The sequence below is a fragment of the Ictidomys tridecemlineatus genome, chromosome 11 (genome assembly GCF_052094955.1).
Source record: "Ictidomys tridecemlineatus isolate mIctTri1 chromosome 11, mIctTri1.hap1, whole genome shotgun sequence".
NCBI classification, from domain to species: Eukaryota; Metazoa; Chordata; class Mammalia; order Rodentia; family Sciuridae; genus Ictidomys; species Ictidomys tridecemlineatus.
In genome coordinates, this window is record NC_135487.1 from 33,682,304 (window position 1) to 33,697,496 (window position 15,193).

The 15,193-nt window shown below is 36.0% G+C and overlaps 1 protein-coding gene across 9 annotated transcripts in view; it reads left to right on the plus strand.

The window, feature by feature from the left end:
- Mast2 (microtubule associated serine/threonine kinase 2) overlaps positions 1-15,193 on the plus strand; it is a 185,771-nt gene that overhangs the window by 15,507 nt on the left and 155,071 nt on the right. For all 9 annotated transcript variants that reach the window (XM_005317979.5, XM_013364009.4, XM_013364017.4 and 6 more), the window contains exons 2-3: positions 10,144-10,291; positions 14,310-14,452. In XM_005317979.5, coding sequence (XP_005318036.2) covers positions 10,144-10,291; positions 14,310-14,452 — 291 coding nt within the window. The remainder of the gene's footprint in view (positions 1-10,143; positions 10,292-14,309; positions 14,453-15,193) is intronic.

Sequence of the window (15,193 nt, forward strand, 5' to 3'; positions counted from 1 at the left end):
GCTTCAAGGTTTTCTTTTTCCATCTTTTTTTTTTTTTAAATTTTATTTATTTATTGGTATGTGGTGCTGAGGATTGAACCTAGTGCCTCACACGTGCCAGGTGAGCACTCTGCCACTGAGCCATCACCCCAGCCCTCCATCTGTTTTTAATTGATCATTGGGAGTTCTTTATTAGTGTCATTTAAATATAAAGAAAAAGCAGAATTTGAAATTAGAATTGAAACTTGTAGTAGCTTAGTGGGTTTGGATTTGAAATGAGGAAAAGAATGTTTATTTTGTAGTGCTGGTTAAATCAAGATTGAAAATGTCTTGTTTGAGCACAGGCCTGTAATCCCAGTGGCCAGGGAGGCTGAGGCAGGAAGATCACAAGTTTAAAGCCAGTCTGGGCAATTTAGCAAGGCCCTAAGCAATTTAGTGAGATCCTATCTTAAAATAAAAATGAAAAAGGGATGGGGATGAAGCTCAATGAACCCTGTATCAGTGACAAATACAGGGTTCAATCCCTGCCCCCCCACCCCCCAAAAAAGCCTTGTTTGTATTGGATCTTTACCAAACATTTTTGTTTTTTATTTTGCCTGTTTTTTGTCTCTGCTGTACATTTATTTTTAAATTATTTTTAAAAATATTTGTTTTTCAGTTTTAGGTGGACACAATATTTCATTTTTATATGGTGCTGAGAATCGAACCCAGTGCCTCACGCACACCAGGCGAGCGCGATACCACTTGAGCCACATCCCAGCCCCTCCTCTGTAAATTTATGTCAGAATATCTCTTACTTTTTTAGCAGAACATGTATTTTTAAGATTCTTCCTTTCCTTTTTAAAAGCTTTTTATTGTAAAAATATAAGTACAGAAAAGTACCAAAAACAGATACATGACTTAGTGGATCATAAGATAAACATAACTTTAGAATCCCTAACCAGGTCAAGAAGAACTTTGTCAGTCATTCAGAAACTCCTCTCTCTCTGCCTCATCACATCACAGCTCCTTCTTCCCTTTAAAAGTAATTATTACCTTGACTTAAAAAGTGATCACTATCTTGCACTTCTTTATATTTTGGAATATAGTTAGAATATCCATGCATTATTCATTTGCTTTATTATCCATTAAATATGCAGCAGTTTCCAGTGGCAATACTGTTACCTCCAATAATGTTGACTGAAAACTGCTGATTTGTTAATATGCTGTTGACATTCTTTCTCCACCTACATTTTGTGGTTGACCTATATCTATATTGTCAGATTATACAGCCATTATATATTATATTTTCTCCTTTTTAATGTACATTTATTCTTGTTTTAAATTTTTTTTTGTAGTTGTAAGTGGACAGAATGCATTTATTTTATTTGTTCATTTTTATGTGGTGCTGAGAATTGAACCTAGTGCCTCACATATGCTAGGCTAGCACTTTGCGACTGAGCTACAGCCCCAACCCCATTTATTTTTAATTCTACAAATAATTATATAATTCTAATTAATATATTGATGTGTCTGTAGTGACTTTTTTTCCTACTTTAGGCACTCCTTCCCCCCAGAAACTGGAACTTCATGCATGTGCCTTGACACTTGCCTTATTTTGTTGCTTTGAATGAGTCATATTTTAATGTTCTTTGTGCCTTGTGATTTTTGTTGAAAATCGGACATTTGAATATTGGTAACTTTGGAAATCAGCTTCTCCCCATTTACTTTCTGGTTTCTGCTGATTGTTGAAGGCTGTAGTAATCTATGAAATGCATTTTCCCAATCTTTTTCATATTTGGTCATTAAAATTTGTTTTTTTTGTCATGTTTAGATTTTCTTGATCACCAGGAGCTGGCCAAACACACATGTGCACGTGCATGTGCACATGCGCGCGTGTACACACACACACCGACACACACACAGACACACACACAAACTTCTGCCAGTCTTATAGATTTACTTTTTGCTGGGATTTTACTTCAATAGTTAGCCAGATTTGCATACTTGATCCTGAAGAGCATTAAGGTCTTTTTAGGTCTTTCCTCAATGTATAGTTTGCCGGAATATGCACATGACTTTCTAAATTACATAGAATATTCAGGTATTTTTGATTGCTCTATTTTTCCAAAGAAGTTCTTTTCTGTTCTTGCAGACATTAAGTGGTCTGTTTTATGTCTCAGTTATAATCTTTTGCTCCAGATGGCTTTGGGTGTTCGAATTACCTTTCAGTGTTTTCACTTTGATCAGGTTCTGAGGTATAATGAGAAGACCACCTTGCTCTTTAGATAGGTCCCCCAGACAAGTTAAAACAAACACAAACTGCTGGACATGGTGACACACATCTGTAATCCCAGTGGTTCGGGAGGCTGAGGCAGGAGGATCGCAAGTTCAAAGTCAACCACAGCAATTTAGTGAGGCCCTAAGTAACTTATTGAGACCTGTCTCTAAATACCATATTAAAATAAAGGGCTGGGAATGTTGCTCAGTGGTTAAGTACCCCTGGGTTCAATCCCTGGTACCAAAAACAAAACAAAACAACCCCCCCCAACAAAACAAAACAAAAACCAAAAAATCCATAAACTCATTTATGTTCAGAACCAGGGACCAGGGTCCCACACTCAGAGCATCATGCCAAGGAGGAGCAAATTAAAAATCCCACAAAGCTTCTCTATTAAGTTGACTTTTTTTTTTTTTTTTTGAGATTGCACTATATTGCCCAGGCTGCCTTGTATTTTCAATCCTCTTGTCTCTGCCTCCCAAGTAGTTGGTTGTAGACAAATACCGCTCTGCTGGGCTTTTAAAATTGACTTCTTAATTCACCTTTCTCTTGATTACTTGTAAACCTTGGTTCTGATAGTTCTGCTTGTTTTTCAGTGTTTTTGTGGGAAGATGAGAATTTGGAACTGTAGTATACCATTTTGCTGGTGTTATCTCTGTTTTTTTTATATATATATATATATATATATATATATATATATATATATATATTTTAGTTGTAGATGGGCACAATACCTTTATTTTATTTTTAATGTTTTTATGTGGTGCTGAGGATCAAACCTATGCCTCACACTAGGCTAGTGCTTACCCCTAAGCCACAACTCCAGCCCCTCTGGTTTTATTTTAATTTGTATTTCCTTAATCATGAATAATATTGAGGATAGTTTCATATATTCATTTGCTATACTTTGTTGAATTGTCTACTCAATCTTTTGGAGCATGTTTTTATTGGCTTGTTTCTTTTTTTATTATTGGCTTGTGAGAGATCTATATATACTGACTGACTGTCATGTTTTCTTTTTTAAACCTTTTTTGAAGAGCAGAAGTTTTAAAATTTGCAGATGTTTAATTTATATAGTCATTATTTTTAAAATTGTGTGTTATGTCCTAAGAATTTTACCTACGTCAAAGTTAAATTTCTTTTAAATATATGTATGTATATGTTGTGGATGGACACAATACCTTTATTTTATTTATTTTTTTATGTGGCATTGAGGATCAAACCCAGTGCCTCACACTTGCTAGGCAAGCACTCTACCACTGAGCTACAACTCCAGCCCAGAGTTAAATATTTTTTTAAAAATTTTCTTTCAAAAGTTTTATACTTTTAAGTTTTCTTTATAATCCATTTGGAGTAATTTTTGTATGTTGTGCTGATATGTTTGAAGTATGGGTCAAGGTTCATTTATTTTGCATGTGGATATCATGCAGAGGCTTTTTGATATGGATTAAGAGAATGGACTTTGATAAATGTGGTGGAGTTTGACTCTTGGCAGGATAGGTTTTGCCACAGGTGTAGAGTTCTCTTTACCAATTGGATTGCTAGTCATATGGGAAAAGTCAGCTTCCAATGAGAGTTAACCCATTTTTTTCAACCTGACAAGTTTTTAATGTGTATACTCCTATTTTCAGCTGTGAATTTTTTGCCTACTTGGAATCCTATCCTTGATAGCATAATGTAAGTATACTGCTAGGCTTGTGGGTAAAATTAGTCTGAGATTTGGAGGAGGGAAATGGTTTTGAGTCAATGGGTGGGAAAGTCTGTGAGGACTATGTACAGCAATAGAAAAAATATCCACAATTCAGTAGTATTGAGTTAAAAGAGAAAGAAGTAAACTCTAAGAGTTGGAAGGAACATGGAGAGATTATGTAGTCTAGGAATTTAATTTTTTAAAGCATGAAATTTACATGGTATATAATAGACACATTATTACTACAATAGAGAAATACAGGCTATATATAATTCCTGGCTTGCTAGCTCTAATTCCACCTTTAAAAAAAGTCTTGCTTTAGAAAGAATGTTACCAAATGGGCATGTGGCGCATGCCTGTAATCCTAGCAATTTGGGAGGCCAAGGCAGGAGGATTGCTGGTTCAGAGCCAGCCTCGGCAACTTAGAGAGGCCCTGAACAACTTAGTGGGACTTGTCTCAAAAAATAAAAAGGGCTGGGGATGTAGCTCAAGCCATTAAGTGCCTCTGGGTTCAATCCCTAGTTAACTCTCCCTGCAAATAAAAAGAATGTTATCATACAAGTGAATTGACTTTTGTAGGATTTACTCCAAACCTGCTGTATTAATATATTTGGGCTACTATCACAAAATTCCATAAACTGGGTAGCTTATAAACAATATAAATTTATTACTTATAATTTTAGAGGCTGATAAATCCAAGATCAAGGTGCTGACAAATTTGGTCTCTGGTGAGGACGACTTTCTCTTATGCAGATAGTGCCTTCTCTCCTGGGCCTCATTTGTAAGGGCTCTAATCTCATTCATGAAGCTGTGATCACATAACCTAATCACTTCCCAGAGTGTCCTTAGGGGTTAGGATTTCAATGAATGAATTTTAAGGAAGACATAAGCATTTAGATTCATTTAATTTGGAAAGTAAACCAGTTGCAAACTTGAATACTTGATTATCAATTTCAAATAATTTGTGGCTGATTTCTCACAGTTGATCAACTTCTGTATGGTGGCATCATATAGCAAGTTGTTGATTTAGTCTTATTGCTCTCAAACTTTGGTGTGCTTCAGAATCACCTGGATGGCTTGTTGAAACAGATTTCTGGACTCTCCATGGAATTTTAAAAAAATATTTATTTATTTTTTAGTTGAACATAATACCTTTATTTTATTTATTTTTATGGGGTGCTTAGGATCAAACCCAGGCCCCTGCATGCACTAGGCGAATGCTCTACTGCTGAGCCACAACCCCAGCCCCTCCACTGAAATTTTTGATTTAGTAGATCTGGGATGAGGATTGAGAACAAGTTCAAGCTGGTTTTGGGACCACACTTTTAGAATCACTGTTTTAGGCAAGAAGAGAATTATTCATTGTTTCCTTTGGTTTTCTTTCTTTTGTACTAAACATTTATAGTTCTCCTAATGGTTGTTAGAAAACTGCTGTAAATTTATAGGTTTGGTAATATTTACTATTGCCATAGCAGTGTTTTATTTGTAAACTTGTTTTTCCTTCTGTATTCTCTTGCTGCTAAGCATACCACCCCAGCCAGAAAACTGAAAGTCACTCTTGTTGCCTTTTTCTCCTTAACTCTCTATTTTAAGAATCATTTGAGGGCAGGGGCTACAGCTCAGTGGTAAAGCGCTTGCCTTGCATGTATGAGGCACTGGGTTCAATCCTCAGCACCACATTAAGTCAATCTACAACTTAAAAAATATTAAAAAAAGAATCATTTGACTATAGAAATGATAGAGAACAATATAATCTAATTTAAGCAGAAAAGAACAACAAAACCTGTAGGTTTGCTGGACCTCATAAGGGATTAGAAATGTAGAAAACTTTAAGAAATAAGGGTGGAAGTTAGTAAGGAAGTTCTTCTCATGCTTCTTTTCTTTCTCTAGGGCTACATGTGGTTTGGTCTTACTTGCTTTGTTTTCTAGTCCTGTCCTTTGATTACTTCGAAGTAAATTCAGTAATGCTCTGCTATTTTAAAAAGTTCAGTCTAGGGCTGGGGTCATGGCTCAGTGGTAGACACTTGTCTAGTATATGTGAGGCACAGGGCTCGATTCTCTGCACCACATAAAAATAAATAAAGATCCATTGACAATTAACAAAATACTTATTTTAAAAAAGTTCAGTCTAGGGGGCTGGAGTTATAGCTCAGTGGTAGAGCTGCTTGCCTAGCATGTGTGAGGCACTGAGTTCGATCCTCGGCACCACATAAAAATAAATAAATAAATATAAGGAATTGTGTTCATCTACAACTAAAAACAACAACAACAACAACAACAACAAAATTAAAAAGCTTCAATCTGGGGCTGGGGCTGTAGCTCAGTGGTAAAGCACTTGCCTTGCATATGTGAGGCACTGGGTTCAATCCTCAGCACCACATAAAAATAAATAAAGATACTGTGTGTTTATCTACAACTAAATACATATTTAAAAAAAAGCTTCAGTCTAGTTGAGTATAAGAAGTAAGATGCAAAAGAGTTCATTTTGAGTGATTACATTCATATCAAGTTTTTGGACTTTGTATAATTAGTTATGCTGTTAAAAATCTGAGATCCCGGGCTGGGGATGTGGCTCAAGTGGTAACGCGCTCGCCTGGCATGCACATAAAAATAAAATAAAGATGTTATGTCCACTGAAAACTAAGAAAAAAAAAAGTCTTGAGATCCCCTGGGGTGTGTGAGGGGATCAGGGATAGTGATTAGAAGAAAGCACAAGGGGGCTTTTTGGGATGCTGATTATATCTTTCTTTTAATCTTTGAAAAAAATATATAAATATATACATATGTATTTAGTTATTGATGGACCTTTATTTATTTACTTACATATGGTACTGAGAATTGAACCCAGTGCCTCACACATGCCAGACAAGTGCTCAACCATTGAGCCATAATCCTAGCCTTTTCTTTTAATGTTGATGCTGGTTACATGGGTATGTTCACTTTGTGAAAATTCACTGAGTTGTATGCTTAGGTATGTGTATATCTGTGCAACAAGTAATATACTTTCAGCAAAAGTTAAAAAGACGGCCTAGCTTCAAAGTTAAATTTCTTATCTAATTTAAATTTTCTTCCCTTTGCCAGGTTTTGAAAGAAGAGATTAGGAATAAGAAAGGTCATGATCCAGTCTTTCATTTTTTTCTTCCCTCTGTTTTCTGGCTTTTTTTCTTTGGTATGTCCCAATAGGGACTAGAGAGATTGAAAAGGATATATTTTTCTCTTAATTGGTGCCGACTGAGTCCTCTCTTGGTTGTTCTTTCTTCTTTGGTGAAGACTGATTGGATGCCTCCTGCACTGAATTATTTCTTATAATAAACAATTCCTATGAATCTTGATACACCAAGTGGTAGAAGTATATGTTGCTCTCTTGCTATATTTTGCACCATTAACTACTGTTTCCAATTTACCTTTATCACTGCTCACTTCCACTGTATTTGCCTAGACACGTGGGAGACTTTGATGATTCAATGTCTCAACTTTACCTTTATCCTTTTATCCATGTTTTGTGCTTAAACATTGGTAAATTATGTCCTGGATGGTCACCACCAACCAATATTCGTATTTTCCCATGTTTATGAACTCGTGAATCAACATATGACCTTAGAGATTTTCTTCTCTTTCATCTTGTCTTAGAGAAGTGGACATTTTCCCATTTTTTCCTTTGTGGCTTTTAGTATTCCATGGTGCCTGTTACTTGAGTCTTCCTTTCTCCCTTTCTGTCCTTCCCTTCTTTCTTTTTCTTCCTTTGGATTGAACTCAGTGGCTTCTTGGTTGTTAGGTAGGTGCTATACCCGAGTCCTGAATCTTCTTTTTCAAATGCTGGATGACATAGGTATCAGTTGTTTCTTAGACTTCTTATTTTGTCCCTATAATATCTAGTAATGCACTCACTACTTATAGCTTCTGTAACAGTCCATCTTATGTTTCTATAACAAAATACCCAAGCCTGGGAACTTTATAAAAAAAGAGGTTTATTTAACTTACTGTTTTGGAGATCTAGGTTCATCTGCTTATTCTGTTGAGGGCTTTTTGCCTACATTAAAAAGCATAATGGAGGGTTTCATGGTGGGAGTACATGTGAGAGGGAAATCACATAGTGAAATAGGAAGCCAGAAAGTTTTAGGGGCTAGGCTTGCTCTTTTTATAGCAACTCACTCTTGAGGGAACTAACCAGGTTCCTTGTAGAACTACATTAGTCCTTCTTAATGGCAGGAGTACTCCTAAGGACCTAATTACTGCCCACTAGCCCCCCAACTCTTAAAGGTTCCACTGCTTCTCAGCGTAGCCACATTGAAGATCAAGCTTCCATCATGTGAACCTTTGGGGAGCAAACCATATCCAAACCACAGTAGCTACCTTCCTGAAGATGTGCCTCATTTGTCTAATTTTTCTACCAGTTAATACTGTTAAAAAGGTAGGATTTCCCTTTAAAACATACATATCTTGATGGTGTTGTATATTGTTTACTGAGTGAGGAGGAAAAGGCATTGGGGTGCAGTGGATGAACAAGACTAAAATGAGGCAAAAGGGAAACTCTGTCAGTATTTCATATTGTCTCTATCTTCTCCATAGTATTTTTATACTTTTTTGTTTGAAAACATATTGGCTTTTATTATAGGCATCTGAATAAAGCTCTAAGTTTTCATTTAGGACTAATTGAATATTAGTGGTATTTCTAACTTTGCATAATAGGTAAAGGAAGGCCTGCTATTTGATGATTTATTTAAAAACTAAACCCATTGGGTTGGGGTTGTGGCTCAGTGGTAGAGCGTTCGCCTAGCATGTGCGAGGCGCTGGGTTTGATCCTCAGCACCACAAATAAAAATAAATAAAGAAAAGGTATGTGTCCAACTATTTCTAAAAAATAAATATTAAGAAAAAAACCACAGGGGCTGGGATGTGGCTCAAGTGGTAGCGCGCTTGCCTGGCATGCATGAGGCACTGGGTTTGACCCTTAGCGCCACATAAAAATAAAATAAAGATTGGGCTGGGGTTGTGGCTCAAGCCGTAGTGCGCTCGCCTGGCATGCGTGCAGCCAGGGTTTGATCCTCAGCACCACATACCAATAAAAATGTTGTGTCCGCCGAAAACTAAAAAATAAAATATTAAAAAGAAAAATTCTCTCTCATTAAAAAAAAAATATTATGTCCACCTAAAACTAACTAACTAAATAAATAAACCACACACAAAAAACTAAACCCAGATGTAATGGCCTGTGCCTGTATTCCCAGCTACTTGGGAGGTTGAGGCTGGAGGATTGCTTGAGTCCAGGCCATCTTAGGCAACATAGTAAGATCCTGTCAAAAACAACAACAATAACAAACACCAAAAAACTTTTCTTTACTGGATATGGGAAGAGTGTGATTAAAAGAAGAACAGTAAGTAGATAAATATAATTAGAAGTTTTATGTCATTTTGTGAGCCTTCTCTATTTTTCCTTTGTCATTTCATAATCAGTATCCCTTGTCCCAGTGGCTTGGGAGGCTGAGGCAGGAAGATTGTAAGGTCAAGGCCGGCCCTAACCAAGCAACTTAGTGAGACCCTATTTTTTTTTTTAAGAGAGAGAGAGAGAGAATTTTTTAAAAAATACTTATTTTTCAGTTTTTGGTGGACACAACATCTTTATTTTATTTTTATGTGGTGCTGAAGATCGAACCCAGTGCCCCACGCATGCCAGGCGAGCGCGTTACAGCTTGAGCCACATCCCCAGCCCCCCTATTATTTTTTTTAATATATATTTTTTAGTTGTAGATGGACACATCTTCCTTCCTTCCTTCCTTCCTTCCTTCCTTCCTTCCTTCCTTCCTTCCTTCCTTCCTTCCTTCCTTCCTTCCTTCCTTTCTTTGCTTGAACCCAGTGCCTTACACATGCAAGGCAGGTGCTCTACCACTGAACTATAGCCCCAGCCCCTGAGACCCTATCTTAAAAAAAAAAAACAAAATTAAGGGCTGGGGATGTGACTCAGTGGTTAAGTGCCCCTAGGTTCAATCCCTGGTTAAAAAAAAAAAGAAAAGAAAAAATTCCATGTCCTTGCAAAGCATACCAGGCTTTTATTAAGGGAACTATGTTTCCGGCTTTAGCTATTGAGTGGGAAATATAAAATACTGATACTTTTTAACTAATGAATGTTGTAGAGATGTTCAGTGTAAAGTTCTTATACTTCAGGAAAGTGACTAAAAAACTATAATGTTTTACTCTTTTTTTTTTTTCTTTGAAGGATGTGGTAACTGGACTTAGTCCCCTGCTCTTCAGGAAGCTCAGTAATCCTGACATCTTTTCATCTACTGGAAAAGCTAAACTCCAGCGACAACTTAGTCAGGATGACTGTAAGTTGCGGAGAGGAAGTCTGACCAGTTCTCTGTCAGGTAAATATCTGATTTTGTCTGAATGTGGGAGACTGAGTGGTAGAGAGCATGTTTTACATGCATAAGGCCCTGGGTTTAAACCCCACAACAACAACCAGAAAATGAGAGCAAACAAAACCCAGCAATAACAACAAAACAAACAAAAAGAAATGTGGGACTTTGTTGTTAATATTTAAAGTTGTATCAACTGAACATTTTGACAGCCTCTTCTTTGCCAGTCTTGTATGGAACACTCCTAGGTAAGACTGTTTTCTCTCCTTATATCTTCTTCATGGACTCTAAATGCTAACCACCTGAACTGATAGGTATTTCTTGGTTCACCAGTGCTTCTGGCTACATTCCCCCTCAATCTGATTTCTCTCTCCTCTTATGTGGATTTCACATCTCTTTTCTCCTTTTGATTTTCTTTTTCTCTCCATTCACCAAACCTAAGTCCATATGCTTCCCCATATTCTTCAATGAAAAGGCAATTAAAAAATTCAAGGGAAAAAATATACAAAGAAATTTTGGTCTAAATAGAAGGCAATTAAAATGTAGCATAATCTTAGTATAACAGAATATGAAAAAAGGAGAGTCTATCCTTTGACCATAGCTAAAATTGTTAGTTAAGTAGAGAAGAAAATGTAATCCTATCATATTCCTTTGTTTAATAGTAAACAATTTTCAGTTTCTATTTCTTTCAGTTCATTTCAGGGTTATTCCTTTGGTTTTATTTTCTCATTCTTGTATTGAAATTTTTACTTTGCCAATTATCTATATAGACAATTCTTGTTTCTGTTCTATAGAATTCTCATCTTTTAGAGATGTGATTATCTTCTAATTGACCATGAATGAGTGGATTTTTGAATTAAAATTTTAAAAAGTTTATTATTATTTGGATTAAATCTTTTTCCTTTGATCATCTAACAACCAGAGTCCAGTCTTTTACTCTGAAATGCTAAATCCCTTCTATCCTGTAATTATGTGACTACTAGGTTCTATACTGTGGAAATGGAGTTGGGTTTGACTCTTTTGTCTATAGAATTTGCATATAATCTGATTTCAGCATTTTGTCTTGCTTTATGCCTTTTTAGGTATTTTCATTTCTGAGTACTGAACCTAAGATTTTGCAGAACAAACTAACACCCCTCTTTTTTAAAAAAATTTTTTTTAGTTGTTGACAGACATAAATACCTTTATTTCTTGTTTTTATGTAGTGCTGAGAATTGAACCCGGTGCCTCACACATGCAAGGCAAACACTGTACCAACTCAGCTGCAACCCTAGCCCCAATACCCCTCTTAACTACAGCCTCCCCTATGCTTATTATAGCTTGTGTCTTTCCAGTTTCATTGGTTCTGATCTATCTATTTACTTTAGATCCTCCTCTCCAAAAGAAAACAAAATATGAAAACAAACTAAAACAACCACTCTCCAAAATATATGTATTTTATTTGTTTATAAAATTGTTTTGTTTTGGGGGAGAGGCACCCAGGCCTCATGTGTGCTACATAAATGCTCTACCACTGAGCTATAACCATAGCCCTTTAAAAAAATAATTTCACCTCTAAATAGTCAGTTAGTTTCTGTCTGTCTGTTTTGGTATAGCCTGGAGGACAAAAGATAAAAGCATGTGTTCACTCTGCTACTTTTTTTTTTTTTTTTTTTGGTATTGGGGCTAGAACCCAGGTCCTCATTCATGCTAAGCACACCCTTTTTCACTGAGCTACACCCTCAACCCTCACTCTGCTATCTTTAATTGGAAATGTTTTATTCAATAACCTCTTGAATTATCCTAAGAATAGTAATTAGGATTTTTAAGATTTTCTTTTTTTCTGTATTATTTGTTTTACTAAAAGGCTAGTTTTGTTTGTACATAATATTTCTTTTATTTTATGTTGTTTATTTTCCTCAAATTCTTGGCAGTTGAGGCTGGGGTTGTAGCTCAGTGGTACAGTGCTTGCCTAACATGCGTGAGGCACTGAGTTTGATCCTTAGAACCACATAAAAAATAAATAATATAATGTTGTTAATATGAAAAAAAATTCTTGTCAGTCTTTCTCATTTGTGTTTCAAGTTCTTACTGCTCTTTGCTCATATTGGGTTCTACTAAAGTTGTATGAACCTTTTTATCTAGCAGGCTCTTACTTTGAAGAGGGATATGATGATACTAGCCTTTTATTGTGGGTAGGATGAGTCAACAAACTAGCTTTCCTTTAGAATATATAGGTGATGAGTTGGCAGGTTGTTTATAGGATTATGTAGTATTTGCAAAATGAAGTTCAGAGGGCAGGTATGCAGGCTTTACTGTAAGTTTGTGAAAATTTTGAGTTGAGAACTATTATTATTATTATTTTAAATATTTTTTAGTTGTAGATGGACACAATATCTTTATTTTATTCATTGTTATGTGGTGCTGAGGATCGAACCCAGTGCCTCACACATGCAAGGCAGACACTCTACCACTGAGCTATAGCCCCAGCCCCTTCATCATTTTTTTGATGCTGCAGATTGAACCAAGGGCCATGTGCATACCAGGTGAGTGCTGTACCACTGAGTGACATCCAGCCCTAATATGATTTCTTGTGACAATTTTATGGAGAGGCTTCCCAGTAAAGGGTATATTTGAAAGGAGACTTGAAAGATAACTAGATTTTAAAAAAATGTATCACATTTTTTTTTTGATTAAAAGTAAAACAGGGCTGGGCTTGTGGCTCAGTGGTAGATCACTTGCCTAGCATGTGTGAGGCACTGGGTTCAATTTTCAGAACCACATATAAATAAATGAATAAAATAAAGGTTCATCAGCATCTAAAAAAAAAAGTAAAAAAAAAAAGTAAAACAGACTCAGTTTTTTAAAAAATTTGAGTATAAAAACATGTATCAGGGCTGGGGATGTGGCTCAAGTGGTAGCGCGCTTGGCTGGCATGCGTGCAGCGCGAGGTTCGATCCTCAGCACCACATACAAATAAAGATGTTGTGTCCACCGAAAACTAAAAAATAAAACATTAAAAAAAAAAAGAAAAAAAATATGTATCATGACAAAGTGAAGTTCTTAGTCTTTCTCCTACATCTTAGTTGTTTTTGTTTAGTTTTTGCCAAATTGCTGTTCAAATGAGTTATCTCATATTTTGTTTGTAGCAAAAACAAGAAAACTGTAAATAACTAGGATTTTGCTGGCACAGGAAGATTTAAGTGAATTAGGTGGTTAAAATTAAGCCAATTGAGAGTACTAGGCATAATGCTGAAGCTGAATGAGTGAATGGGTGTGAAAAAGAGTGGAAGGAGATGAGGCCAGGAAGTAATCTTGATCTATGGGGGTCTTTTTATGATGTTAATTCTTTAAATAATTAATTCTTTGGCTTAATTCTTTAAATAGTAGAGAGCCAACAGAAGTTTTTAGGGAAGGAAATTATACCACTACATTTATTTTGGTTAGACCACTAGCAGCAATGCGAAGAATGTTGTGAAGAAAGGATGAAAGTGGCAAGTTAGCTGGCAAGTTCCTGAGGTTCTAGACACTTAGTCTTTTTTTTTAAAACACAATCTTTACAGGTGACTTTCATGTAATTTTCAGTGAGATTAAGGCAGTCAGTAAATTGGATTGAGCACATGAAGTCTTCTAAGTGAGTCTTCTGCTCTCTAGCAGTGTAGATTGTTTCTCTTCTGAATCTCAAGGCCAGACTTATTTAGGAAAATTTGTCTGTACCACTCATGTTGCACTGAGTTAGTGAGAAGCCAAGTAGATTGGAAGAGATTGGAAAACTCCCATACTGATGGTTAGGTATATATCAAGGTAGGAGGTTGGCATGTTATTGAATATTACTGAAAACAGTCAATTCATTTCAGTGTCCTACTTGGAATTCTCACTACCACCCAGACATTTGGACATTTTAATGCACTATAGATTATAAAATGGATAAGAAAGACTTTACTTTGTATTAATATGATTATATCCACTTGACATCATTGCATCTGTATTTTTTCATTTATTTATCAATAAATAATTACATATATATTTTTTGACCCTTGGTTTGAAGGTAAGCAGCTGCTCCCTTTGTCCAGCAGTGTACACAGCAGCGTGGGACAGGTGACTTGGCAATCTTCAGGAGAAGCATCAAACCTGGTTCGAATGAGAAATCAGTCCCTTGGACAGTCTGCCCCTTCTCTTACTGCTGGCTTGGTAAGTGATAGTAAGGATGTTGGCTTTTTTGGGGAACAAACCCTTGAGCCTCATTTGTCATTGCTACATATTATTCTCCTTTTTAGGATTTAAGTAATTTCTCAAAGTGAAGTATGGAACAAGATTGGAATTTTCATTGAATATATTCTGTTGACTCTCTCAGGCTGTCACTGTCACTGGTACTAATTAGTGAGCATCAAGGAAAGATTCAGTATGGTTATAATGTTAATGAATACATTTCCTGGGAAAGAACTTTTTTTTTTTTTTAATAGAAATGATTCTAAATTTTGTGACATTGTGTTGCTTCTCTATACAACTCTGTGGTATACATATTTAATACATGATAGGGAACATCTTTGAAATACAGTGGGTACTTAAATATACATTAGATGATATTTAATGGATTTTGTGTGAGAAGCAGGGCATGTATGATAGTCTGGGCATGCTGTTTTCTGCCTGTCCTTGTAAGTCATACCATTTTACCTTCAATGGTTCTGCCTGGCTACCTAAGGCACCCATTAATTTTCTGCCAATTTCATACCCTTTCCTCTGACCTTTAGAATAGGTATAATAATAATTTTCAAGGTACAATAGCAAACTTGCTCCCATTAAAATGTAATCTAATCCATACTTTAGAATTATCAGCCTTTTGTCTTCCATGGAATAGAAAGTTTTACCCATTTGTTCATCCCAGAAGAGGGGATGGGGGAGGAATTCTTTGTGTAGCAAGAAGAGACCTGA